Source organism: Anomaloglossus baeobatrachus, chromosome 4, assembly GCF_048569485.1.
Source record: "Anomaloglossus baeobatrachus isolate aAnoBae1 chromosome 4, aAnoBae1.hap1, whole genome shotgun sequence".
In the NCBI taxonomy this organism is placed as follows: domain Eukaryota; kingdom Metazoa; phylum Chordata; class Amphibia; order Anura; family Aromobatidae; genus Anomaloglossus; species Anomaloglossus baeobatrachus.
The window spans coordinates 688,064,676-688,091,088 of NC_134356.1; the positions used below are offsets into that span (position 1 = coordinate 688,064,676).

At 40.6% G+C, this 26,413-nt stretch overlaps 1 protein-coding gene and 2 non-coding genes across 3 annotated transcripts; all 3 read left to right on the forward strand.

Moving 5' to 3' along the window:
• The first annotated feature begins 6,735 nt into the window (after positions 1-6,735).
• LOC142302893 (olfactory receptor 1496-like) lies at positions 6,736-24,695 on the forward strand. Its single transcript, XM_075343999.1, has 3 exons — positions 6,736-6,868; positions 16,639-16,760; positions 23,760-24,695. Exons 1-3 carry the CDS (start codon positions 6,736-6,738, stop codon positions 24,693-24,695), a joined length of 1,191 nt encoding a protein of 396 aa, XP_075200114.1.
• Positions 7,775-7,857, forward strand: TRNAS-UGA (transfer RNA serine (anticodon UGA)). Its single transcript has one exon. It is a non-coding gene; the product is annotated as a tRNA-Ser (tRNA).
• TRNAL-CAA (transfer RNA leucine (anticodon CAA)) lies at positions 10,285-10,366 on the forward strand. Its single transcript has one exon. It is a non-coding gene; the product is annotated as a tRNA-Leu (tRNA).
• Positions 24,696-26,413: the final 1,718 nt, after the last annotated feature.

The following is a 26,413-nucleotide window of genomic DNA, read 5'->3' on the forward strand; positions in this document are numbered from 1 at the left end:
TTATGGAGGAAAGCATCTGCACCGATGCCCAAAATCTTTGTGAGTTGGATCCTGGCTCGGACAAAGTAAGGCCCCAGCAGGATTCTGACCCTCATTAACTAAGGTTAAGCCCCGGGGATGGAGGTTATGATGACACTCAGATACCTAAGGCGCATGCATATTGTGCTGTGATGTCAGGTAAGGAAGAGGAGAAGGGGGACAACATAGAGTATGATGATGAAGTTGGAGATCCCATTTATTCTTAACCCACAGGCTCGCAGCTGAGTAGCTCAGCAAATGACAAAGAGGAGGAGGAGAAAGATGAGGATGTTACAGTGTGATTCCTACTCTAACACGTAGTGATGCAACCATGAGAAGCACTTCATTCTCAGCCACAACTCTGGCTGTGGCCAGCAACGGTTGCAGGTCTGCAGTTCGCAGGAAGGTTTGCCTAGCCTGGGCCTTTTTTGAGACTTAAAAAGATTACCTAACTTCTGCTATCTGCCAGTGTTGTAAATAACATCTGAGTAGAGCGGGAAATTGTAATAATTTGACTACTACATGCATGAACAATCACATGGTGAACTGTGGGAATCTCACTGTACCAAAACGTGGACTAATTGGCCTACCCAGCCACCGGTTGCCAAATTAACATTGTCTGCCACTTCTTCCTCCTCCTGCATCAGTGGCAAAAGTATTATAACACAGGTATTCGACCACAGAACCTCCTCTTGTGTACCTGCTACAGGGGGGGTGAGTGAGAAACTGTCAGGTGTTCCAGGAGTGACCCAGCCTGTTATTTTGATTCATATGAGACACCAAGCACAGCACTTGGTTCTCAACCCACATTCCATCTCCCATTAGACCACCCTCAAAGTCCACCGCTCGGTCGTGTACAACTTCCTCCATCCTCCCTCAGCACAGCAGTCAGCCCTCGGTCCTGCAGCGTTGGTCATGTAGAAGAGCATTTCCTCCCACACTTGCCAAAGCAAAGTCTTTGAAGTTGACCATATCGAAACTCTTGGCGACAGAAATGCTGCCTTTCCGGCTGAACTCCAAGACATCAAGCCAGCGGAACACAAAGCCAATTCTAATGTTGTTTGTTACTGATGTATTCCCATGCAACCCTTTCTACCCAAACAATTGTATGCGGTGCTTCATTTCTTCATTTTCATGATGCAACCCTCACTAATAATTTTTACAGGATGTGTATGTATGTGTATGTATGATTCTGTTACATATATATACAGAATATCACAAAAGTGAATACACCCCTCCCATGTTTAAACATTTCATTACATTTTCAATAGAACAACACTTAAGACATGACAGCATAACAGTGACCCAAAACACACATAATTACATTGGATTTCAAGTCCAAAGCTTAAACCACTCAGCCATCACAGCCAGCCTGATTAAAATGTAATCAGATGTTTTCCAAAGTTATTTCTAGAGTAAAGGGGGCTTTACACGCTACAAATTCGTTAATGTTTTATCGTCGGGGTCACGTCGTTAGTGACGCACATCCAGCGTCATTAAAGATATCCAAAAAGTATTTTTTATTAAACAGTCACAAACATTTTAAAAAGGGGTGCACAAGTACACTCCTAATCCTGGTAACAAGAGGTAAGAGGACATAGAAAAACCTCACAAACGTGGGGACCGAGGCCAGAAATAAGTATAAGAGCTTGTGTCTGGGGGATCATAAGGCAAAACCGCCTATCTAGTAACACATGGTATATATATATATACCCAGATACAAGCAGTAAATCTCCCCTCTCTTTGCCTCACCTACGGGTGTGCGTAGTAGAGTCTCCCAGAGTGCTCAAATGAGCAGAGAAGGAGACATCGTTATATAAATTACATACCGGAGGTTGAGGTAAGAAGGGAGCCGGTCCAGGGTCCACGCCCGACGCGCGTTTCGGGTACCTTTTTCAGGGGCACCTGTGAGGTTTTTCTATGTTCTCTTACCTCTTGTTACCAGGATTAGGAGTGTATTTGTGCACCCCTTTTTAAAATGTTTGTGACTGTTTAATAAAAAATACTTTTTGGATAGAAATTACTCCACTGTGTGGCATCACATTTTTTTAAAGTTTATATTGGAGTTTCCTACTACTTAAAAATCCTATTATGGGGACTATTATGGTCAGATAATATCTGCTCAACATGTGTAACTATAGTGATATAAATCCCCTACTGTCTATGAAAATAGTTTCAGTCATTAACGATATCGCAGCGTGTGACACTTACTGTATGTGCGATCTAAAATGATCGCAAAAGCGGCCAAAATCATTTGGCGCGGAGAGGTCGTCGCAATACAAAAAATCGTTTACCTCTCATTAGCGATGTTGTTCCTCGTTATTGCGGCAGCACACATCACTGTGTGTGACACCGCAGGAGCGAGGAACATCTCCTTACCTGCCTCCACCGGCAATAAGGAAGGAAGGAGGTGGGCGGGATGTTTACGTCCCGCTCATCTCCACCCCTGCGCTTCTATTGGCCGCCTGCCGTGTGATGTCGCTGTGATGCCGCACGACCCGCCCCCTTAAAAAGGAGGCGGTTAGCCGGCCAGAGTGACATCGCAGGGCAGGTAAGCTGTGTGATGGGGGTGCGCGATTTTGTGTGCGACGGGGAGCGATATACCTGTGTCGCACAAACGATGGGGGCGGGTACGCACGCTAGCGATATCGGTACCAATATTGCTATCGAGTAAAGCCCCCTTAAGACCTGAAAAAAAGTTTTGGGCAAAGATCTGTTGAATTTTTATTAAAAACATGGTCATAGGGAAGAAATCCTGCTTGACTTACTGAAAGCGTAAGGCAGGATCTCAGCTCAATATGAAGAAGCAGATAATAGCTTCATATCCTGGGTCAAAAAGAGATGTGGTTTTCTAGATGTATTTTACTGTTGTATTTGTGATTTCATAAAGAATGCAACCAGGGAATTATTTGGATCATTTTTTCTTTTTCACAAATTTTTCTATGCTATAATTTCTCTAAATTTTCATCAAATATGTCCCAACATTTCAAAGGTAAAACCCTACACTCTGAACATGATTTGAATCAATGTAAGGATTTCAAGTCCAACATCCATGTGGCGACCAAAACACTTTCCCTTAGTCAATGGTTCTCCAACATCTTTTGGGACCAAAGCTTATATGCTTGTGTTTGAATGTGTGAATAGACTTTTGATGGCTGACAGTGGTATGAGGTACAGTAGAGCAAATTCAGCAATATTGACTTTTTTCATCAGAGATTTCAGAGGGGAACATTGATATTGTAAATGTCCTGGGAAACATCAAGTACTATTTATTTTAATTTTCATAATATTTTGACACAGTCAAAAAAAGGCATTTTTTTTGGAATGTGATTGACTTCCAGAACAAGAACCATGTGATCATAGTATCATAGTATCATAGTTTTTAAGGTTGAAGGGAGACTCTAAAGCGGGCTTTACACGCAACGACATCGCTCAAGTGATCTCGGTGGGGTCACGGAATTTGTGACGCACATCCGGCTGCATTAGCGATGCCATTGCGTGTGACACCGATGAGCGATTTTGCATCATCACAAAAACATGCAAAATCGCTCATCAGTGACATGGGGCTCCAATCTCAAATATCGTTACTGCAGCAGTAACGAAGTTGTTCCTCGTTCCTGCGGTAGCACACATCACTCCGTGTGACACTGCAGGAATGAATAACCTCACCTTACCTGCGTCCCGGCCACAATGCGGAAAGAAGGAGGTGGGTGGGATGTTCGTCCCGCTCATCTCTGCCCCTCCCCTTCTATTGTTCGGCGGTTCAGTGATGCTGCTGTGACATCGCTATGACGCTGAACGAACCGCCCCCTTAGAAAGGAGGCGGTTCACCGGTCACAGCAACGTCGCAGGGAAAGTAAGTCCGTGTGACGGGTCCAGGCGATGTTGTGCGACACGGGCAGAGATTGTCGCACAACCGATGGGGGCGGGTACGCACACTGGCGATATCGGTACCGATATCGAAGTGTGTAAAGCGGCCTCTAGTCCATCTACTTCAACCCGTAGCCTAACATGTTGATCCAGAGGAAGGCAAAAAAAAAAAAAAACCCAATGTGGCAAACAAGCTCCAATGGGAAAAAAATTCCTTCCTGACTCCACATACGGCAATCAGACTAGTTCCCTGGATCAACACCCTGTCATAAAATCTAATATACATAACTGGTAATATTAAATTTTTCAAGAAAGGCGTCCAGGCTCTGATTAAATGTTAGTAGTGAATCACTCATTACAACATCATGCGGCAGAGAGTTCCATAGTCTCACTGCTCGTACAGTAAAGAATCCTCGTCTGTGATTATGATTAAACCTTCTTTCCTTAAGACGTAGCGGATGCCCCCGTGTTCCAGTCGCAGGCCTAGGTGTAAAAAGATCTTTGGAAAGGTCTCTGTACTGTCCCCTCATATATTTATACATTGTGATTAGATCCCCCCTAAGCCTTCGTTTTTCCAAACTAAATAACCCAAAGTTTAATAACCTGTCTTGGTATTGCAGCCCCCCCATTCCTCTAATAATCTTGGTGGCTCTTCTCTGCACCCTCTCCAGTTCAGCTATGTCCTTCTTATATATCGGTGACCAGAATTGTACACAGTATTCTAAGTGCGGTCGCACTAGTGACTTGTACAGAGGTAGAACTATATTTTTTCATGAACACTTATACCTCTTTTAATACATCCCATTATTTTATTAGCCCTGGCAGCAGCTGCCTGACACTGTCCACTAAAGTGAAGTTTACCATCCACCCATACACCCAAGTCTTTTTCTGTGTCTTTTTTACCCAATGTTCTACAATTAAGTACATAATTATAAATTTTATTTCCTCTACCCAAGTGCATGACCTTACATTTATCTACATTAAACTTCAATTGCCACTTCTCAGCCCAATCCTCCAATTTACAAAAATCTCCCTGTAATATAAAATTATCCTCCTCTGTATTGATTACCCTGTAGAGTTTAGTATCATCTGCAAATATTGAAATTCTACTCCGCATGCCCCCAACAAGGTCATTTATAAATATGTTGAAAAGAAGCAGGCCCAATACTGACCCCTGTGGTACCCCACTATGAACTGAGGCCCAGTCCGAGTACGTACCATTAATAACCACCCTTTGTTTCCTATCACTGAGCCAGTTTTTAACCCAGTTACACATATTTTCCCCTATCCCCATTATTCTCATTTTATGTACCAACCTTTTGTGTGGCGTCCGTATCAAAAGCTTTTGAAAAGTCCATATACACAACATCCACTGCATTTCCCTTGTCCAGGCTTGAACTTACCTCTTCATAGAAGCTGATCAAATTAGTTTCACATGATCGATCCCTCATAAACCCATGTTGATACTCTGTCATAAAGTTATTTTTCTTGAGATACTCCAGTATAGCATCTCTCAAGAAACCCTCAAGGATTTTACCAACCGTAGAGGTTAAACTTACCAGCCTATAATTTCCTGGCTCAGTTTTTGGCCCCTTTTTGATATTGGCACCACATTTTGCTATGCGCCAGTCCTGCGGTACTGACCCTGTTATTAAGGAATCTGTGAAGATTAAAAATAATGGTCTATCTCTCACAGAACTCAATTCCTGTAGTACTCTGGGGTGTATGCCATCCGTGCCCGGAGATTTGTCAACCTTAGTGATTTTGAAGCGGCGGCGTACTTCCTGCTGGGTTAAGCAGGTAATACTCAAATGTGAATTTATGGTATTACTGGTCAGGTCATCTGCCATGGCATTTTCTTGTATAAGAACCGTAGAAAAAAAGTCATTCAGCAGGTTGGCTTTACCCTCGACCCCCTCCACCATTTCAACAAGACTATTTTTAAGGGGGCCAACACTATCGCTTTTCAGTTTTTTACTGTTTATGTAGTTAAAGAATATTTTAGGATTATTTTTACTTTCTCTCGCAATGAGTCTTTCTGTCTCAAACTTAGCTAACTTAATTTGCTTTTTACATATTTTTTTAAATTTTCTATAATTATATAATGCCTCATCACTACCTACCCTCTTTAATTCTTTTAAGGCTTTCTGATTTTCTTTTATTGCTTCCCTTACAGCTCTATTTATCCATAGGGGTTTCCTCCTATTTCTAGCATGTTTGTTCCCATAGGGTATATTTTCTGCACAAGCCCTATTCAGGATGCTCATAAATGTCTCCCATTTGCTTTGTGTACTTTTATTACTTAGCACATCATCCCAGTTTATTGCACTAAGATCATCTCTCAACTGTTTAAAATTTGCTTTCCTGAAGTTTAGTGTCCTTGTAGCCCCTCTACTATACATCTTACGTATGATCTTAGGTAAATGAGAAGAAGGATGTTAAAGAATTGTCTCCTAGGGTAGACAGAGATGAGTAAGCTACGATGACCTGACTGCCTGAATGCTGTTCGGCCATGTTCCGCATATTGGCAATCATTTTTTTCTTTTTCCCAATTTTTTCTATGCTACGTATGATTTCACTGCATTTTCATTAAATATGTCAAAACATTTCAAAGGTAAAACCCTACATTCTGATCATAATTTGAACTAATGTGAGGATTTCAAGTAAAACATCCATGTGGCCATCAAAACACTTGCCCTTAGTCATTGGTTCTTAAACATCTTTTGAGAACCACAGTTTATATGCTTGTGATTGAATGTGGGGATAGACTTTTGATGCCTGACAAGGTTTGGGGTAAAGTATATTCAGCAATTGAGACATGTCTCATCAGAGCTTCCAGAGAGGAACATGGATATTCTCAATGTCCTGGGAAACATCCAGTACTATTTATTTCGGTTTTCATACTGTTTTGACACACTCATAAGGAAGGCATTTTTGTGGAATGGGATTGACTTCCAGAACAAGAACCATGTGATCTTAGGTCAGAGAGAAGAAGGACAGAAAAAGACTGTCCCTTAGGGCAGAAAGAGAAGTGTAAGCTTCGATGAGCTGACTGCACGATTGCTGTTTGGCTATGTTCTGCACATCAGCAATCCTACAGAGGGTTCTACAGAGTTTCCTGAACTGGTTACTTTCTGTAAGGCAATTTGCAGGCAAGGAAGCCTCCCCACAGCTTTCTCAACAAATAGAAGACCCATCTTATTTCGAAGACTCTGCCAATAAACTGCAGTTCTGAAAAAATGTCAATGAAATCAGCATTCAACTTTGATCTGGGTTGGCCCACTGGTTAAATCATTGGTCTTCTATATAAAATATAGTTGCACCGCACTGGTTAAAATCTTGTCTGTTGTGTTTCACTTGGAGTACCATTTGAAAAAGCGTAAAATTCTGCTTCCGTACATAAAATGGGCCAACCAATTTAAAAATGGGTAAACTCTTCATTTTCTCATATTGGAGTCTATTTCTTTTTATAATTGAAACTACATGGTATGGAATCTTCAATGTAAGTTACTTGATGTTTCCCAGGACAATGGTGATATCTTTCACCCCTCTCAGGAAATTTTCATCAGACCTGTCTATGTTTCTAATTATGCTAATTATATATGATAAATATATCTTGTTGCATTCTGTTTGAAACCACAAATAGAACCGTAAAATATATCTAGTAGACCACATCTCATTGTGCCCCAGGATATACTGTAACACTTTTATAATTTTCTTCATGTTGACCTGAGATCACACCTTTCTCTTTCAGTAAGTCAAGCAATTTTCTTTCCTGTGACCATTTTGTCAAAAAATCAAGGTGAACTTTGCAAAAAAATCTTCTTTCAGGCCTGACTCTTAAGTGAACTATGCAAAAACATCTGATAAGTTTTTGTACAGGTTGGCTCTGATGGCCGAGTGGTTAAAGTGTTGGACTTGAAATCCAATGGGGTTTTCCTTGCACAGGTTCAAATCCTGTTCACAGTGATGTAATTTATACTTATTAAAAAGAGATATTTAAATTCCTTTAGAAGGAAATCTCTATAATACTATGGTTGAGATACGTCCAATATCATTGTGTAAATTATTTACTGCCATCTACAATACAAATGTCTTTCTCATTAGACTCAAAAAAGTAGATATATGAAATAAGTGATGTTCTGTATATCTCATGGCGCTGACCATTTCTTTCCATGTTCCAAGAAACCTCAGATTACATCTGTCTCTGTCTCTATTTAAACTTGTTGCCAATAAAAGCATACTTTACAGCATTGTGAGGAAATTGAAGATACAATTAAAGTTTTGTTAAAAAAAAAGAGAGAAAAAGTGTAAAAATATAAACCACACAGATTAATGCCCAAGTTGTTTGCTGCTTCTAGTGCATAAGTCAACTGTAGAATTAGAGACATTTATTTCGGAAGGAAATTAATTCTTGCTTTCTTGTGTGTAAAATACATCGTTGTGACCGGGATTTTAACCTGTGCAGGGAAAACCCTATGGATTTCAAGTCCAACGCCTTAACCACTCAGCCATCACAGCCAATCTGAGCATTAAATAAGTAGATGTTTTTGCAAAGTTCATTCTAGCGCAAGACCTGATAAAAGGTTTTGGGCTAAGTTCTACTGAATCTCTATTTACAACACGGTCATAGGGAAGAAATTCTGCTTGACTTACTGATAAAGTAAGGCGCTATTTAAGGTCAATATGAAGAAGCAGATAAAAGCTTCATATCCAGGGGGACAAAGAAATATGGTCTGCTAGATATATATTACTGTTGTATTTGTGAATTCATAAAGAATGCAACCAGGGAAATAATTTGAATCATTTTTTTTCTTTTTCCCAACTTTTCTATGCTATAATTTCACTACAGTTTCATAAAATATGTCCCAACATTTGAAAGGTAAAACTCTACACTCTGAACATGATTTGAACCAATGTGAGGATTTCAAGTCCAACATCCATGTGGCCACCAAAACACTTGCCCTTAGTCAATGGCTCTCTACCATCATTTGAGAACCACAGTTTATATGCTTGTGCTTGAATGTGGGAATGGAATTTTGATTGCTACCACATAGTTTCAGGTAGAGAAAATTCAACCATCGAGTCAGGTTTTATCAGAGCTTCCAGAGGGGAACATTGATATTGTCAATATCGTGAGAAAGATCCAGTACTATTTATTTTAATTTTCATACTGTTATGGCACAGTCATAAAGAAGGAATTTTTGTGGAATGTGATTGACTTTCAGAACAAGAACCGTGTGAACTTACGTCAATGAGAAGAAGTATGTGAAAGGATTGTCCGCTAGGACAGACAGAGACTTGTAAGCTCTGATTACTTAACTGCTGTTCGGCCAAGTTCTACAAATCGACAATACTACAGAGGGTTCTACAGAGTTTCCTCAACCAGTGACTTTCTGTAAGGCAATTTGCAGGCAAGGAAGCCTCCCCACAGCTTCCTCAGCAAATAGAAGACCCATCTTACTTCCAAGACTCTGTCGATAAACTGTAGTTCTGAGGAAATGTCAAAGAAATTAGCAGTCTACTGTCATCTAGGTTGGCCCACAGGTTAAATCATTGGTATTCTATCCAATAAAGATTCACTGCAAAGGTTAAAATCTTGTCTGTTGTGCTTCACTTGGACTAACTTCTGAAAAAGCATAAAATTCTATTTCCATTTATAAAATGGGCAAACCATTTTAAAAATGGGTGAACCCTTCCTTTTCTAATCTTTGAGTCTAAATTTGTCCCATAATTGAACCTACACAGTATGAAAATGTAAATGTATATTACTTGATGTTTCCCAGCACATTGGTGATATCCTTTATATCTCTAAGGATCAGACGTGTCTCTGTTTCTGAATATGCTCTGCTCCAAACCTTTTTTGGCAAATCCAAAGTCCATTCCCACGTTCAAGCACAAGCATAAAAACTGTGATTCCCAATAGACATTGGATAACCATCAGTAAAGGTATAAGCTTTGATGGTTACATGGATATTAAACTTGAAATCCTCTTTACGGATCAACTTATGTTCAGAGTGCAGGGTTTTACCTCTGAAAAGATGGGACTTAGCTCATGAAAGTTTAGTGAAATAAAAATATAGATAAAGTTGGTGAAAAAGAAAAAAATATATATACAGAGAAATTCCCTGGTTGTATTCTGCTTGACACCACAAAAAGAACAGTAAAAAATATCTAGTAGACCACATCTCCGTATGCTCCAAGATATAAACTATTTATCATTTTCTTCATGCTGATCTGAGATCACAACTTTCTCTTTCAGTAAGTCAAGCTAGATTTCTTTACTATGACCATGTTGTCAATAAAGATGCAGATGAACTTAGCCTAAAACTTTCTTTCAGGCGTGATGCCTGTGTCAACTTTGCAAAAACATTTCATAAGTAGTGCATAAAGGTGGCTGTGATGGCCGAGTGGTTAAGGTGTTGGACTCAAAATCCAATGGGGTCTCCCTGCACAGGTTCAAATCCTGTTCACAGCGATGTAAATTATGAAGCTTAAAGAGATGCTTAACCCCTTTACGACCGCCGATACGCCTTTTAACGGCGGTAAATAAGGGTACTTTTTCCGATCCGCCGCTTTTTAACGGCGGTCGGAAAAAAGGGTCTAGCGCCCCCCAGAGTCAGAAAATTTCCGGGGTCTCAGCTGCCGGGGGTAGCTGAGACCCTGGAGATCATGATTCGGGCCGGTTTTTCCGGTCCCCAGTCACGTGATTACCGGTATACACCGTATACCGATCATCAAGTTATAGTAAATGACCGTGCCGGTAAAAAATGATTTATCTCCCATCTGGCATGATCAAACATGCCAGATGGGAGATAAATCTTTTCCCCGGTTCCCTCCGGTCCCCCGGTGTCCCCAAAGTGCCCCCCCCGACCCCCAACCCCCTCCCGAAAATCCAAGATGGCCGCGCGCACCGGCGATCACAGCAGCGCGCCGGCCGCATTTCCACTGTTCCTATGGTTTCTGTCGTATGTGCCATAACACATACGACAGAAACCTGCTCCCCAGGCCCTGCCGGGATCCCCCCTACCCCCCCCTGGTGTTCCCCGGTGTCCCCCGGTGTCATACATACCTGTCGCAGCTCTGATCCCCCGCGGCCCCCTCCTCCGGCTCCTTCTCTGCAGACTCCGGTCACATGAGCAGAGCGCAGCTGTCAGCTTCCTGTGTTCAGGACGCTGGCTGCTCGCACTCTGCAGCTGTGACCCAGGGAGGGTGGGTGCAGATTCTTTGCACCCACTCTCCTCAAATGGAGGGTCTGCCCTCCTAGAAAATGGGGGATACGTTCCCTGAACGTGTCCCCCATATTCTAGAAGGTCCAGAGGCGACGTGGGACGTCCAAATGGATTATTGTGGATTTTTTTTTTTTCTTTTCAATAAATTGGTCAATCAGGGAATGTTTGGGGGAGTGTTTTTTCAAATAAATTTTTTTTTGTTGTCAATTTTTTTTTTATTACTGTCAATTAGTTATGTCGGGTATCTGATAGACGCCGTGACATAACTAATTGCTGGGCTTGATGCCAGGTGACATTACACACCTGGTATCAACCCCATTCATTACCCCGTTAGCCAACGCACCAGGGCGCGGGATGAGCTGGGGCGAAGCGCCAGAATTGGCGCATCTAATGGATGCGCCACTTCTGGGGCGGCTGCGGCCTGCTATTTTTAGGCTGGGAAGAGTCCAATAACCGTGGCTCTTCCCATCCTGAGAATACCAGACCCCAGCTGTCAGCTTCACCTTGGCTGGTGATCTAATTTGGGGGGACCCCACGTTTGTTTTTTTTTTTTAATTATTTATTTATAAATAATTAAAAAAAAAAAACAGCTTGGGGAGCCCTCCAAATTGATCACCAGACAAGATGAAGCTGTCAGCTGTGGTTTGCAGGCTACAGCTGTCTGCTTTACCCTAGCTGGCTATCAAAAATAGGGGGGACTCCACGTCATTTATTTTAATTCTTTTTTTTTTTTTTGGGCTAAATACAAGGCTAGGCATCCTTTAGTGTCACATGAAAGGCACTAAAGGGCGCCAGCTTAGAATATGCAGGGGGGTGGGACGTTATATATGTTTGACATCTATCCATTCATCCATTGTAGCATTTTATGCTGTGTGCCCACAATCAGGGTTTGCAACGTTTTGGGCGCAGAGTGTTTTCCCTGCGTCCATAACGCTGCGTTGTGCAGTAGAAGCACAGTGGCAGGATTTTTAGAAATCCCGTGCCCACTGTGTTTCTTTTCTCCGCAGCATAAATCGACCTGTGGCGCAGCTTCCTGAGCCTCAGGATGTCAATTTATGCTGCGGAGATGAGTGTTCTTTGCAGGTAGAATAGAACTAAAGTCCACAGCAGCCTGAACCCAAATCGTGGGCATGGGCAGCTGCGTTCTCCCGTGGACAACACTCACATTTCTGCAGGAGGCTGACACTGGGTACTAGACGCCGTGTCGCTGGATCATGGCCACATAGCCTAAAGGCTACTTTACACGCTGCGATATCGGTCCCGATATCGCTAGCATGGGTACCCGCCCCCATCTGTTGTGCGACACGGGCAATCGCTGCCCGTGCCGCACAACATCGCGCAGATGCGTCACACATACTTACCTGCCCGGCGACGTCGCTGTGACCGGCAAACCGCCTCCTTTCTAAGGGGGCGGTCCGTGTGGCGTCACAGTGACGTCACTGAGCGGCCGCCCAATAGAAGCGGAGGGGCGGAGATGAGTGGCCGGAACATCCCGCCCACCTCCTTCCTTCCTCATAGCGGCCGGGAGGCAGGTAAGGGGAGCTTCCTCGTTCCTGCGGCGTCACACATAGCGATGTGTGCTGCCGCAGGAGCGACGAACTACATCGTTACTGCTGCAGTAACGATAATCGAGAATGGACCCCCATGTCACCGATGAGCGATTTTGCACGTTTTTGCAACGATGCAAAATCGCTCATCGGTGTCACACGCAGCAACATCGCTAATGCGGCCGGATGTGCGTCACCAATTCCGTGACCCTAACGACTCCGCATTAGCGATGTCGCAGCGTGTAAAGCCCCCTTAACAGTGAGAAATTTTTTGCTACAGCAACAGTTTTGTGAAGTACCTGTGGATTCAAAATGTTTACTATACTCCTGAATAAAATCCTTGAGGGGTCCAGTTTCCAAAATGAGGTCACTTGTGGGGGGTTTCTGATGTATAGGTGCCCAAGGGGCCCTGCTAATGTGACATGGTGCGCGCAATTTACTTCAACTTTTCCAAAATTCAAATGGTGCTCCTTCCATTCCAAGCCCTCCCATTTATCCAAACAAAGGTTTTTGGCCACATGTGTGGTATCCCTGCGCTCACAAGAAATTAGATAACAACCTGTGGGGTACACGTTTTGTTGTTGCCTCTTGAAAAAGTGAAAAATGTGTCGCTAAATCAACATTTTTGTGAAAAAAATGAAAATTTCAATATGGCAACCTAAGCTTATCAAATTCTGTGAAGTATTCGTGGATTCAAAATGCTCAATATACACCTAGATTAAAGCCTTGAGGGGTCTTATTTCCAGAATGGGGTCACTTGTGGGGGACCTCCACTGCTTAGGCACCTCAGGGGTTCTCCTAATGCAACATGGCGTCCGCTATTGATTCCAGCCAATTTTGCAGTCAAATTGCACTCCTTCTCTTCTGAGCCCTGTAGTGTGCCCAAACAGTTGATTTCCACCACATATAAGATATCAACAAACTCAGGAGAAATTGCGCAATAAATTTCATGGTGATTTTTTTCCTGTTACCCTTGTGAAAAAAAAAGCTACCTGGTTGAAGTAACAATTTTGTGGTAAAATTTTATTTTTTTATTTTCATGGCTCAACGTTATAAACTTCTGTAAAGCACCTGGAGGTTCAGGGTACTCACCAAACATCAAGATAAATTCCTTGAGGGGCCTAGTTTCCAATATGGGGTCACTTGTGGTGTTTTTTTGCTGTTTACGTACCTTAGGGGTCCTCCAAATGCGACATGGTGCCCGCAATCTTTTTCAGCCAAATTTCCTTTCCAAAATTCAAATATTGCTCCTTCCGTTCCAAGCCCTCCCATTTCTCCAAACAAAGGTTTCAGACCACAAGTGAGGTATCACCGCGCTCATAAAAAAGTGGGTAACAAACATTGGGGTCACATTTTTGGAATTACCTCTTGAAAAAGTGAAAAAATTGATGCTAAAGCAACATTTTTGAGAAAAAAATGAAAATTTTCAATGTGACAACGTAACGTTATCAAAATCTGTGAAGTACCTGTGGATCCAAAATTCTCACTATACCCCTAGATAGAAGCCTTAAGGGGTCTAGTTTCCAAAATGGTGTCACTTGTAAGGGGTTTCTGCTGTTTAGGTACCTTGGTGGACATGTAAATGCAACATGGTGCCCGCAATCTATTTCAGCCAAATTTGCTTTCCAAAATTCAAATATTGCTCCTTCTGTTCCGAGCCCTCCCATTTGTCCAAACAAAGGTTTCTGACCACATGTGGGGTATTGGCGCGTTCATAAGAAAGTGGGTAACACGTTTTGGGGTTCATTTTGTTGTGTTATTTCTTCTAAAAGTGAATAAATTTGGGGTAGAGCAACATTTTAGGTAAAATTTTATTTTTTGCTTTTTTTCATTCCACTTTGCTTTAGTTCCTGTGAAGCACCTGAAGGGTTAATAAACTTCTTGGATGTGGTTTTGAGTACTTTGAGGCGTGCTGTTTTGAGAATGGTGTCACTTTTAGGTATTTTCTGTCACTTAGGCCTCTCAAAGTCACTTCAAATGTGATGTGGTCCCTAAAAAAATGGTTTTGTGAATTTTGTTGAAAAAATGGGAAATTGCTGATGAACTTTGACCCCTTCTAACTTCCTAACCCCAAAACATTTTGTTTCAGAAATTGCGCTAATGTAAAGTAGACATGTGGGAAATGTTATTTATTAACGGTTTTGTGTGACATAACTCTCTGGGTTAAGGGCATAAAAATTAAAAGTTTGAAAATTGCAAAATTTTCAAAATTTTCATCAAATTTCCGATTTTTTCACAAATAAAAGCAAAAAATATCGTTCTAAATTTATAACTATCATGAAGTACAATATGTCACGAAAAAACAATGTCAGAATCACCGGGATCCGTTGAAGCGTTCCAGAGTTATGACCTCATAAAGTGACACTGGTCAGAATTGCAAAAAATGGCCTGGTCATCAAGTACAAAACTGGCTTCGTCCTTAAGGGGTTAAGTTTCTTCATGAGGAAATCTCTATAATTCTACAGTTGAGATATGTCCAAAACCATTCTGTAAATAATTAACTGCCATCTAAAAAAAAGATTGTATCTCCTATTGCACTAAAAAAGTAAGATACATGAAATAAGTGGTGTTCTTATATATCTCATGACGCTGACCATTTCTTTCCTTGTTCCAAAAAACCTCAGATTACACCTGTCTCTGTCTCTACAGAAATCCTTCTTGGAAAAGCAGCTTTTGGATAGAAGAGACCAAGATTGAGATTTTTGGAAAGGTCATCATTCTACTGATTACTGAAAACAGAATGAGGTCTACAAAAAGAAAAGAATACAGTACCTACAGTGATATATGGTGGGCATTGAGAGGTGTTTTGTGGTTGTTTTTCAGCCTTTAGCACTGCTGTCCTTGACTGGGCAAGGCACCGTGACATCTGAAGATTGCCAAAGGTGTTTGGGTGAAAATGTAGTGTCCACTGTTGGAAAGCTGGGTATACTTCCTAGATCATTGGTCTTCCCAATGACCCCAAAAATACTTCTAGAAGCCCCCAGCAATGGATGTTATCAAAGCACTGAAGAGTTCTGAAGTGGCAGCAATGATTCCGGATCTAAATCCCATTGAACACATGTGGAGAGATTCTGTATTTAAATTGCTGTTGGGAGAAGACACTTCAAATATGAGAGACCTGGAGCAGTTTATAAAGAAGAGTCCAAAATGCCAGGCAAGATGTATAAGAAAAGTGTTGATGTTTACAGTAAGCAATTGATTGCAGTTATTTTTACAAAACGGCGTGCAAACAAATATTAAGATGAGGGTGCTATTAATTTCATCCGGTCCATTTTTTGTTCTTTTTGTGAAATGATGTCCAATTTCCCTTTTTTCCTCTATTTTTTTTGTGTACTTCTAATATACACAAAGGAAATAAATGTGTAGAATAAAACATGTGTAATTGCAATAATTTTCTGGGAGAAATACTTTACTTTCTGGAACAATTTCAAGGGTGCCAACACTTTTGGCAATGACTGTATATATGATTTATAATGCACTCATATAAAAAATGTTAGTGCTACCATAAACCTATGGTGACTATATCAGTTATGGGTTAATGATCAGAATTGTAATGTTTCATTATATACACTGTAAATATGGTTATGATAACATTATTTGTTGTGGGGTTTTTTGCAGAATGCTGGTTTTGATTCAGTCTTTCAATCAGTATGCTGGCATTATTCTGCTACCTTGCTCTCATAGTATTTTACCTTACATAGTGATATTATTGGTAATATTGGTCATATAGTACATTTTTATTTTCTTCATTGTTAGTAAGGTTCATATTTGTAATAGAGATTCCCACTAGGAAATTTGGCATGGGGGGGGACTTGAATTTTTGTGATTTTCAACACCATTGGTGAATTTTAGTTCTAGTTTGGCCCTGGTTAATGGGATCCCATCAAGCATCCCAATACCATTTTTTAATACACTTTTAAGTCATAGAACTACTGTGATTTCATCACTTGATATGTCATTTTTGAAATAAGGCTTGGAATTTAAAACTAAAAACTTTTCAGACATTGCTAAGCTGGACATGTCTATGTATAACTGCAATCCATCTAGTGCCATCTTCAAGTTGAAAATAGTTTTTCATGTTGAGATCTTCCATGTAAGTATGTTTTCATTTCTGATAAAATAATAGGGTAAGTCATCAATGTACCTGCCACCATAGTTAGGGCTCATAAACACAGCATGTCATCTTTTTTATTTCTCTTGATGTTAAACATTTTTGTTTCTACATTAAAGAGGAAGCCCAACCCCAAAATGCATTTTTGTAGCTAATCTAAGCTGTAATGTTATATATAACACCCCTTTTGTTTCTATCCTTCGTTCCTCCTGAATTTCCCTTAGCTCCCTGCAGTCACTTTACCTGTGACTCTACCAAACTTGGCATCCCCTATTTTTTTATTGAACCTCATGGCAAGATCTGGGCTTGACCAGCCTCAGTGTTCAGCCCTCCCTATGCCCACCTTCTGCACAATCATTGGCTGTTTGTAATATGCCTCCGCACCACCTTGTGCACCATCATTGGCTGTCAGTAATGTGCCCCAGCAATGCCTTCTGCACACCCACTGCATACTTTTTGACTGTTGGTAAATTGCTCCCGTGCTGCTATTTTCACAATCATTGGCTGTCAGTAATGTGCCCCAGCCATGCCTTCTGCCCACCAACTTCATACTTATTGACTCTTGGTAATCTGCTCCTGCGCTGCTATTTTCACAATCATTGGCTGTCAGTAATGTGCCCCAGCCATGCCTTCTGCACACCCACTGCATACTCATTGACTCTTGGTAATCTGTTCCTGTGCTGCTCTTTGCACAATCATTGACTGTCAGTAGTGTGCCCCAGCAATGCCTTCTGCACACCCACTGCATACTTATGGGCTGTTGGTAATCTGCTCCCGCGCTGCTCTTTGCACAATCATTGGCTGTCAGTAATGTGCCCCAGCGATGCCTTCTGCACACCCACTGCATACTTATGGGCTGTTGGTAATCTGCTCCTGCGCTGCACTTTGCACACTCATTGGCTGTCAGAAAATTGCCACAGCCTTGCCCTCTACGATCACTCCAGTATTGGGCAGTGACAGCAGTGACCCTGTCCCTTTTATCTGTGAAAAGCAGCATAATCACTACACTCCACACCCCATCTGTAGTATTAATACATTTGTTACATGTTCCCTACATTATCACTGTTAATGCCAGTTTTAAAGAATTGTGCCCATGCTGTGTCTGGTGGTGAGAATGAATCTCTGGTAGTTTGTAATATAAATGAAGAAAGTAATCCAGCTGAGTGCTCACGGTGATTTATTCAGTGCAATACAGACAATGCACAGAGACGTTAACGCATTTCTGGCTTGACGCCCTTAATCATGATGATGATTAATGATTAAAGGCGTCAAGCCAGAAATGCGTTAATGTCTCTGTGCATTGTCTGTATTGCACTGAATAAATCACCGTGAGCACTCAGCTGGATTACTTTCTTCATTTATTGCTGTGCGGCCAGGGCAGGGCCGATATCCGAGTCTGAGGCACGGTGAAACCAGGTGAGCTGGATCTTTATACAAGTTTGTAATATAGATTGAATGTGGGAGCTTTATACATACATGTAAAAAAATTGTGTGCCCTGGACAACCGCAGGTTCAAATCCACTAAGTGGACTAACAAATACAGTGAAAATTAAAAAAATTATTGATTTAAAAAAATATGAAAAAGATCTAAAAAAAAATAAACATTTGAGTCAACCATTTGTACTCCATTAAAAATAAGAATGTTAAAAAAAAATACACATTTGTGTATTGCAACACATCATAAAAGTTTGATTTATCAAAATAAAAAATTGGTCAATCTGACTGGTAAAGGCCCTGTTACACGCATCGATTTATCGTGTGATCGCATGAGCGATCGCACCCGGCCTCATCGTTTGTGCGTCACGGGAAATTTGTTTCCCGTGTCGCACAAAGTTGGTCACCCCTGTCAAATATACTTACCTCATGAACGACCTCGCTGTGGGTGGCGAAAAACCTCTTCCTGAAGGGGGAGGGATGTTCGGCGTCACAGCGACGTCACACAGCGGCCGGCCAATAGAAGTGGAGGAGCGAAGATGAGCGGGATGTAAACATCCCGCCTACCTCCTTCCTTCCTCGTTGCCGGCTCGACGTAGGTAAGCTGTGTTCATCGTTCACGAGGTGTCACATTGAGCGATGTGTGCTGCCTCAGGAACGACAAACAACCTGCATTCAGGAATGTGACCAATATTTTTAAAATGAACGACGTGTCAACGAGCAACAATAAGGTGAGTATTTTTGCTCGTTAACAATCGCTCGTAGCTGTCACACGCTACGATATGTCAAACAATGCCGGATGTGCGTCACGGAATCCGTGACCCCGACGACATATCACCCAATATATCGTAGCGGGTAACGGGGCCTTAATCCTGCTTTTACACGGGACGACCGATTGTGCAATTTCACAATCGATCGTACCCGCCCCCATTGTTTGTGCGTCATGGGCAAATCGCTGCCCGTGTCGCACAAAGTCGTGAAACCCTCGTCACACGTACTTACCTGCTGAGCGACCTTGCTGTGGGCGGCGAACGTCCACTTCCTGAATGGGGAGGGACGTTCGGCGTCACAGCGATGTCACACAGCCACCGGCCAATAGAAGCAGAGGGGCGGAGATGAGCGGGATGTAAACATCCCGCCCACCTTCTTCCTTCCGCATAGCCGGCGGGAGCTGTGGGACGCAGGTAAGCAGAGTTCATCACTCCCATGGTGTCACAGGGAGCGACGTGTGCTGCCCCGGCAACGATGAACAACTGGCACAAGTAAAAATAAACAATATTATGAAACTGAGCGACGAGTACTTGACTCACGATTTGTGAGCGATACTGCGTCGCTCAGAGGTTTCACACGAGACAACGTTGTGTACGATGCCGGATGTGCATCACAAAAAACGTGACCCCGACGATGCATCGCACGATCGGTCATCTCGTGTAAAACTACCTTTAGGCCCAATAACCAAAAAAGAATTCAAACATCAAAATTGTGGGAGTTTTTCAATCTCTGCAAAGAGCGATGAAAATGTCATATCTAATTCAAAGTAATATCAGTAAAAATGCTGTCTCAAGCTGAAAAAAAGGAGTTCTCACATCTTCATATACTGAAAAATGAAAAGACAATGGATATGGGAAAATGGTGACAAAATATAATTTTTTCTTAACACATTCTTAATAATTTATTTTTTTATTTATAAAAAAAGTGGATGTTTGGTTCTGCTGTAATTGCACTGATGAGAATCATGATGCCAGGTCATTTTTACCACCCAATAAACTCCAGAAACACAAATTCCAAAACAAAATGTCAGATTTACCTATTTTTCCTAAAACTTGGAATTTTTTTCCAATAAGGTAAAATGAATGATGTCATTCACAAGTAGAACTCGTCTTTCAATACAAGCCTCATACGACTATGGGTGCAGAAATCTTAAAAATATATGAAGCTTGAGGCAAGGGGTGGAAACAATGCAAAAATAGAAATTGGGTGGGGTCTGTTGTGATGTTACGACCAGTCTCTTCCCAGGAAGACTAGTCGGGGTGTGACAAGCTCCTCCAGAATAAGAAGAGAGAGGGTCACATGACCAAGTGAGGTATCTAGGCAACAGTGCAGAATCCTGACAGTGAGTTAATTACAAACTGTCAGCATTCTGCAGAGTATATACACACATTAAATATTAAAAAATGGCCCAGAACAATCCCTTTAAGGTGATATATACTTATACAACAATATAAATTCTTCTAAATAAAAAGAGGCATTCATTATTTTGGGATTCTCATCAGTTGCTGGTGACTTACAGATATATTTTTAATATTTCCTCAGAGACTGGAACGCTGGAGAATAAGACAAAGTGGGGAGTTATTCTACCTGGCTCCTAGTCTTCCTATTCTACATAAATATTCACAGATAATGATCCACATTTATGCATCTGGTGTTCCCGCTAAGCTGACTGCGCTGCTCCCTCTCCAGAAAAGATAGGAAAATAACCTGAACATGAGTGTCACAGACAAAGAAATAGCTGATGTAAGAAACGATTTTATAACAATGGAGATTAAAGAGGTTTTCCCTCAAATAAAGTTAATTGCAAAGTTGATTTTAATCAATAGATCATCAAATAATAATAATTTATACAATTTGGATGTGTTTAAAAAAATGACCATTACACAGTAGATAGCAGGGATACACATATGATTATCTCAGCACAGGAACATTCTTTTTAAATACATCCAATAATATAAATTAAAATTATTATTATTATTATAATTATTATTATTATTATTATTATTATTATTATTATTATTATTATTATTATTATTATTATTATTATTATTATTATATCAATTGATTAAAATTAACTTTAAAATTAGCTTTGTTCATAGGAAAACCCCTTTAAGGATTATATGAAGTGTCTGATATATTTACCCAAAATAGGATATGAGAAATAAGCAAAGAATTTTTTTTATATCTCTAAATAGCTTTATCTTTACGTTTTATATTTTATATTAATAATTTTAATATGCTGTAGCTTCATAAAACTAAAAAAACACAGTAAAGACAATGTAGACGTATTTATATAATTAGCTAATGCGTCAAATATATCTCTAGTTTTATATCATGGCTTAAAGTTTACCCCAATTACACTGTTCTACATGTTTTCAAGAGTTATTAGATTGAGTTATGAAATGATTAGAGATGATCAAATACTTTGAATATTTTTGCGAATATTCAATGAGCAATGTAAGTCTATGGGAAACCCAAATAACAACTATTCGGTACTATTCGGGCTTCCCATAGACTAACATTGCGCATCGAATAGTCGAATAGCGGCGAGGTATTTGGAAAATATTCGCGAAGCCGAATATTTGAGGTATTCGATCATCCCTAGAAATGATCCATTTCTTAATGATTTTGACCTTCTGAATTGAAATCTGACAATGAAAATTTTTAGTTGACTCTTGTTTCTATATTAGCAAAGAGTTTTCCTTTTACTGCTACACATAGTTAATGCATACAAATTTCAGTACTTAAAAATATTATTTTTTGCAAATAAAAAGTAGAATATATTTATGCCAATTTTCTGATATTTATTTAGAGGAAAGTTATCAACAATTCAGATACTTGTAACATGACTAAATACTATTGTGAATGTTAAGTATATAGGGATGATTGAATACTTCGATTATTTGGCTTCGCGAATATTTTCCAAATATCTCGCCACTATTTGATGCGCAATCTAAGTCTATGGGAAGACCGAATAGTTCCGAATAGTTGTTATTCGGGTTTCCCATTGACTTACATTGCACATCGAATATTCGCGAATAGTTGAATAGCGGCGAGGTATTCAGAAAATATTCGCAAAGCCGAATAATCGAAGTATTCGATCATCCCTACTTAATAAGTAATTCTTGAAAATGGTCTACAAAAGGTCCTCCTCATTTAGATAGAACTCTTTTTTGCTTCTTTCTTTAACACCCTTATAGATCATCTCTTACAATTATCCTGCAGTTATCCACAGGCATTGAGGGATTCTATTTGGCTTGATAACTTTACTCCATTGACGCAATATCTTAAAGAATTCGCTCACCGTGCTCGTCGCTCACTTCTACTTGGTTTGTTGGGCATAAATCTAGATGAGAAAGTAAGAAATTAATCTTTAAGGACATGTTACAGCTTATGTTTTCAGGGGATTTTTCACCAGCTATTCATAATTATCTGCTCTTGAGTTTCCCAAAATAATTAGTTACCGCTAATGCGAATACCACCCATGTAGCCTTTTACTTTCTCTGCAACAAACAGAATAACTCCACCTCATAGGTGAGGACAGAGCTGGTTGCGCAGTGGTGTACTGGACTGAGGGCTATTGTAGGTTGTAGGCTTGTTGGAAGAGGTGGGTCTTGAGGTTCCTCTTGAAGCTTTCCACGGTAGGGGAGAGTCTGATGTGTTGAGGTAGAGCATTCCAGAGTATGGGGGAGGCACGGGAACAATCTTGTAGATGGAAACTCCATTCCTAATGGGGGTAAAAGAAAAAGGAAAGCACACCAATTTTTTTCTAACCTTTCTGCATTCCTAATGGGGGCACCATACAGAAATAGCAATTAGTAGTATGGTCGATTGGCACTCTCCAGTTAACTGTGAGTGCAAAATGCATACATAGCCTCTTCCCATGCAACTACTGGGTAAGATGAGATTTACATCTATTGCAGCATATATGTTGAGCCCAACTTTTGTCATATTCTCCTATTCTATTGGAGAAAAGCCATTAATATTGATTGTTCACTTAAATCAGATTTGTTGCAGTATATTCTGTAAATATTTTCTAGATACTCTATAAATATATTTTTTTTCTTTTTGTCACAAAAATATCTAATACATACTTCTTTTAAATATATCTCTGCAAGATAATATAACATTTTGTATAGATAATTAATTCCTATTTTATATTTTTTATGATCAGTATAGATGGGAGAGCGCGCTAGACCTGCTTGGTACTCGATGGAGCATTAAGGAGCTTTGGTGCGCTGAGTGCTCAGTTGAGTATCGTGGGTGATCGGATGTGTCCTTCGTGAAAAAGAACACCAAGCACAGTCTCTCTTTAGGAAATGATGGGAGCTTGCGCCTCATGGAGAGTCATTTGCAGTCTCTTAATGGCTCTTACTGAGGGTAAAAAAAAAACATTTTTGGATGAATTTAAAAAAAAAAAATCAAAAAACCCACACCCTTCCTTCCTAATAAATTCTCTGGTCATGGCTAGCTGTATATGGGCGGAGCATAGAACCGGCCAATCATTGACCTCAATTTTGCTTGTTACTTAAGATGAGTATGTCTGAGTTACTGATCTGCTCGACTAAAGTAAGGAGCATGCGAGCATCACAGTGATCACTCACCATTACAAGCACCGAGCGCCGAGCATTGTATCGCTCACCCATCACTAGGTATCAGCTCTAATTTGCATTAGAATGATGAAAAGATATAACTCTACAACCTGTCATATCAATTTTCAATGAAGATATATTGAACCACTCTAAACCTCCTTTCTGATTGTTTTTTAAATTACAGCTATTTTCTCTAAAGGAGAACAATCAGACGGTGGTGACAGAGTTCTTCCTAATAGGATTTCAAGTCGATCAAGAACTCAGAATTTTACTGTTCTCTCTGTTTCTTGTAGTTTATTGCCTGATAATATATGGCAACATCCTCATCATCATCCTGGTGTCCACCAGCAAGAACCTCCACACTCCGATGTACTTCTTCATCTCACAACTGTCCATCAGTGACATCTTGTTGACTGCAGATATCATACCCAACATGCTCCACATCCTACTGAATAATGGGGGGATTATTACTTTTACTGGTTGCATCACTCAGCTATATTTCTTTTGTGGTTCAGAAGCAGCTGAATGTTTCCTCCTGACAGCAATGTCTTACGACAGATATGTGGCCATCTGTAATCCCCTTCATTATCCTGCTATCATGACTAGTGAACACTGTGAGACACTGATTGCCTTCTGTTGGTTGTTTGGACTTTCTTTTATTCTTGTTGACTCCATATCAACAGCAAAACTACATTTTTGTGGCTTAAACATCATTGACCATTTTTTCTGTGACCTTGTTCCTTTACTAGGACTTGCTTGTTCTGACACATTTATTGTCGATTTAGAGATTTGTTTGCTAAGTATTCCAATTATTATAATCCCAGCCACAATCATTGTAATGTCTTATACTTATATAGTGTCAGCAGTCTTAAGGATCCCATCCAGCACCAGAAGACAGAAAGCCTTCTCCACCTGCAGCTCCCACCTCACCGTGGTCTCCATATTCTACTGGACCATGTTTAGTGTTTATATTTTCCCAACAAAAGGCCGAACAGTCACCATAAGTAAGGTCTTATCACTGCTATATACAGTGTTTACTCCATTTGCCAATCCCATAATATACAGTTTGAAAAATGAACACATTAAGAAAGCCATAAGAAGACAATTTAGAAGCATGTGATCAGAGAAACATCCACATTATTCTCTACACATAATTTACTTGCACTATCTAAATAGACACATCTGAAGGTTTTTTTCTCACTATCTGACATGAAATCAGAATAAACCTTTTCTGTTTTAGGTCAATTAGGAACCAAAGTTATTTATATTTGCCAAATGCCAGAATAATGAGAGAAAAAGGGAGAGAATGTTTTAATGTATTTTTATTCATTACTACAAAGTGAAAAGTTTACATACATTTCATTAGTATTTAGTACTATTGCTCTTACACTGTGTGACTTGGGTCAAGCATTTTGGATCTCCTTCCACAAGCTTCTTCAATAGTTGGAAGGAATTTGGGCCCATTCCCCCATACAAAACTGGTATAACAGAGCCATATTTGCAGGTCGCCTTCCTCGCACCAGCCTTTTCACCTTTGTCCATAAATTGTCAATAGGATTGAGATCAAGGCTTTGTGATGGCCACTCCAAAACATTGACTTTTTTAACCTTAAGCCACTTTATAATTAGTTTGGCAGAAGCTTCAGGTCATTGTTCACTTTGAAGACCCATTTCTGCTCAAGCTTTATGTTCCTGGCTGATGTCTTGAGAGGTTTCTTCAGTATTGCCACATAATCTTCTTTCCTGATGATGCCATTTATTTTGTGAAATGCACCAGTCCCTCCTGCAGCAAAACAACCCCACAACATAATGCTGCCACCCCCCTGTGTCACAGTTGGGATGGTGTTCTTAGCCTTCAAAGCTTCTCCCTTTTTCCTCCAAATATAATGATGGTCATTATGGCCAAACAGTTCATTTTTAGTTTTTTCAGACCACAGGAAATGTCTCCAAAAACTAGTCTTTGTTCCTGTGTGCATTTCCAAACATCAATATAGCTTTTTAAGTTTATTTTGAACTAATGGCTACTTCCTGGCACAGTAGCCTTAAAGAACATGTTGATACAGTACTCGTTTTACTGTGGATAATGACACAATCTTACCAGATTCCTCCAGCATCTTCACAAGGTTTTTGCTTTTGTTTTTCGGTTGGTATGCGCATGTCTAATCAAAGCACGTTCATCTCTGGTACACAAAACGCATCTCCTTCCTGAGCGGTACGATGGCTGGACATTCCCATGTTGCTTGTACTTTTTAAAAATTTTTTGTATAGATGAACAAGGCACTTTCAGGTATCAGGAAATTGCTCCCAAGGATGAACCAGACTTGTGCAAGTCCATAATTCTCTTCCTGAGATCTTGGCTGATTTCTTTTGACTTTCCCATGATACTACACAAAGAAGCCATGGTTTCTGGTGTGCATTAAAATACATCCACAGGTGTGTTTCTAATTAATTCAGATGTTGCCAATAAACCTATCAGAAGTTTCCAAAAACATGCCATCATCCTTTGGGTTGTGCCTTGATGTTTAAAGGCATAGTACTCTTAGGGGCACTTTGCACACTGCGACATCGCAGGCCGATGCTGCGATGCCGAGTGCGATAGTGCACGCCCCCGTCGCAGCAGCGATATGTGGTGATAGCTGGCGTAGCGAAAATTATCGCTACGGCAGCTTCACACACACACTCACCTGCCGTGCGACATCCCTGTGGCCGGCGACCCGCCTCCTTGTTAAGGGGGCGGGTCGTGCGGCGTCACTGCGACGTCACACGGTAGGCGACCAATCGGAGCGGAGAGGCGGAGATGAGCAGGATGTAAACATCCTGCCCACCTCCTTCCTTCCGC

What these genes read in the sequence shown, in the direction of transcription:
- LOC142302893 (XM_075343999.1), top strand. Translation starts at nt 6,736, where the DNA reads ATGGATATTCTCAATGTCCTGGGAAACATCCAGTACTATTTATTTCGG. An exon ending in CAAGAACCATGTGATCTTAG is followed by an intron (nt 6,869 to 16,638) that starts GTCAGAGAGAAG and finishes TTTTGAAATAAG; the next exon opens with GCTTGGAATTTAAAACTAAA. An exon ending in TTCATGTTGAGATCTTCCAT is followed by an intron (nt 16,761 to 23,759) that starts GTAAGTATGTTT and finishes TTTAAATTACAG; the next exon opens with CTATTTTCTCTAAAGGAGAA.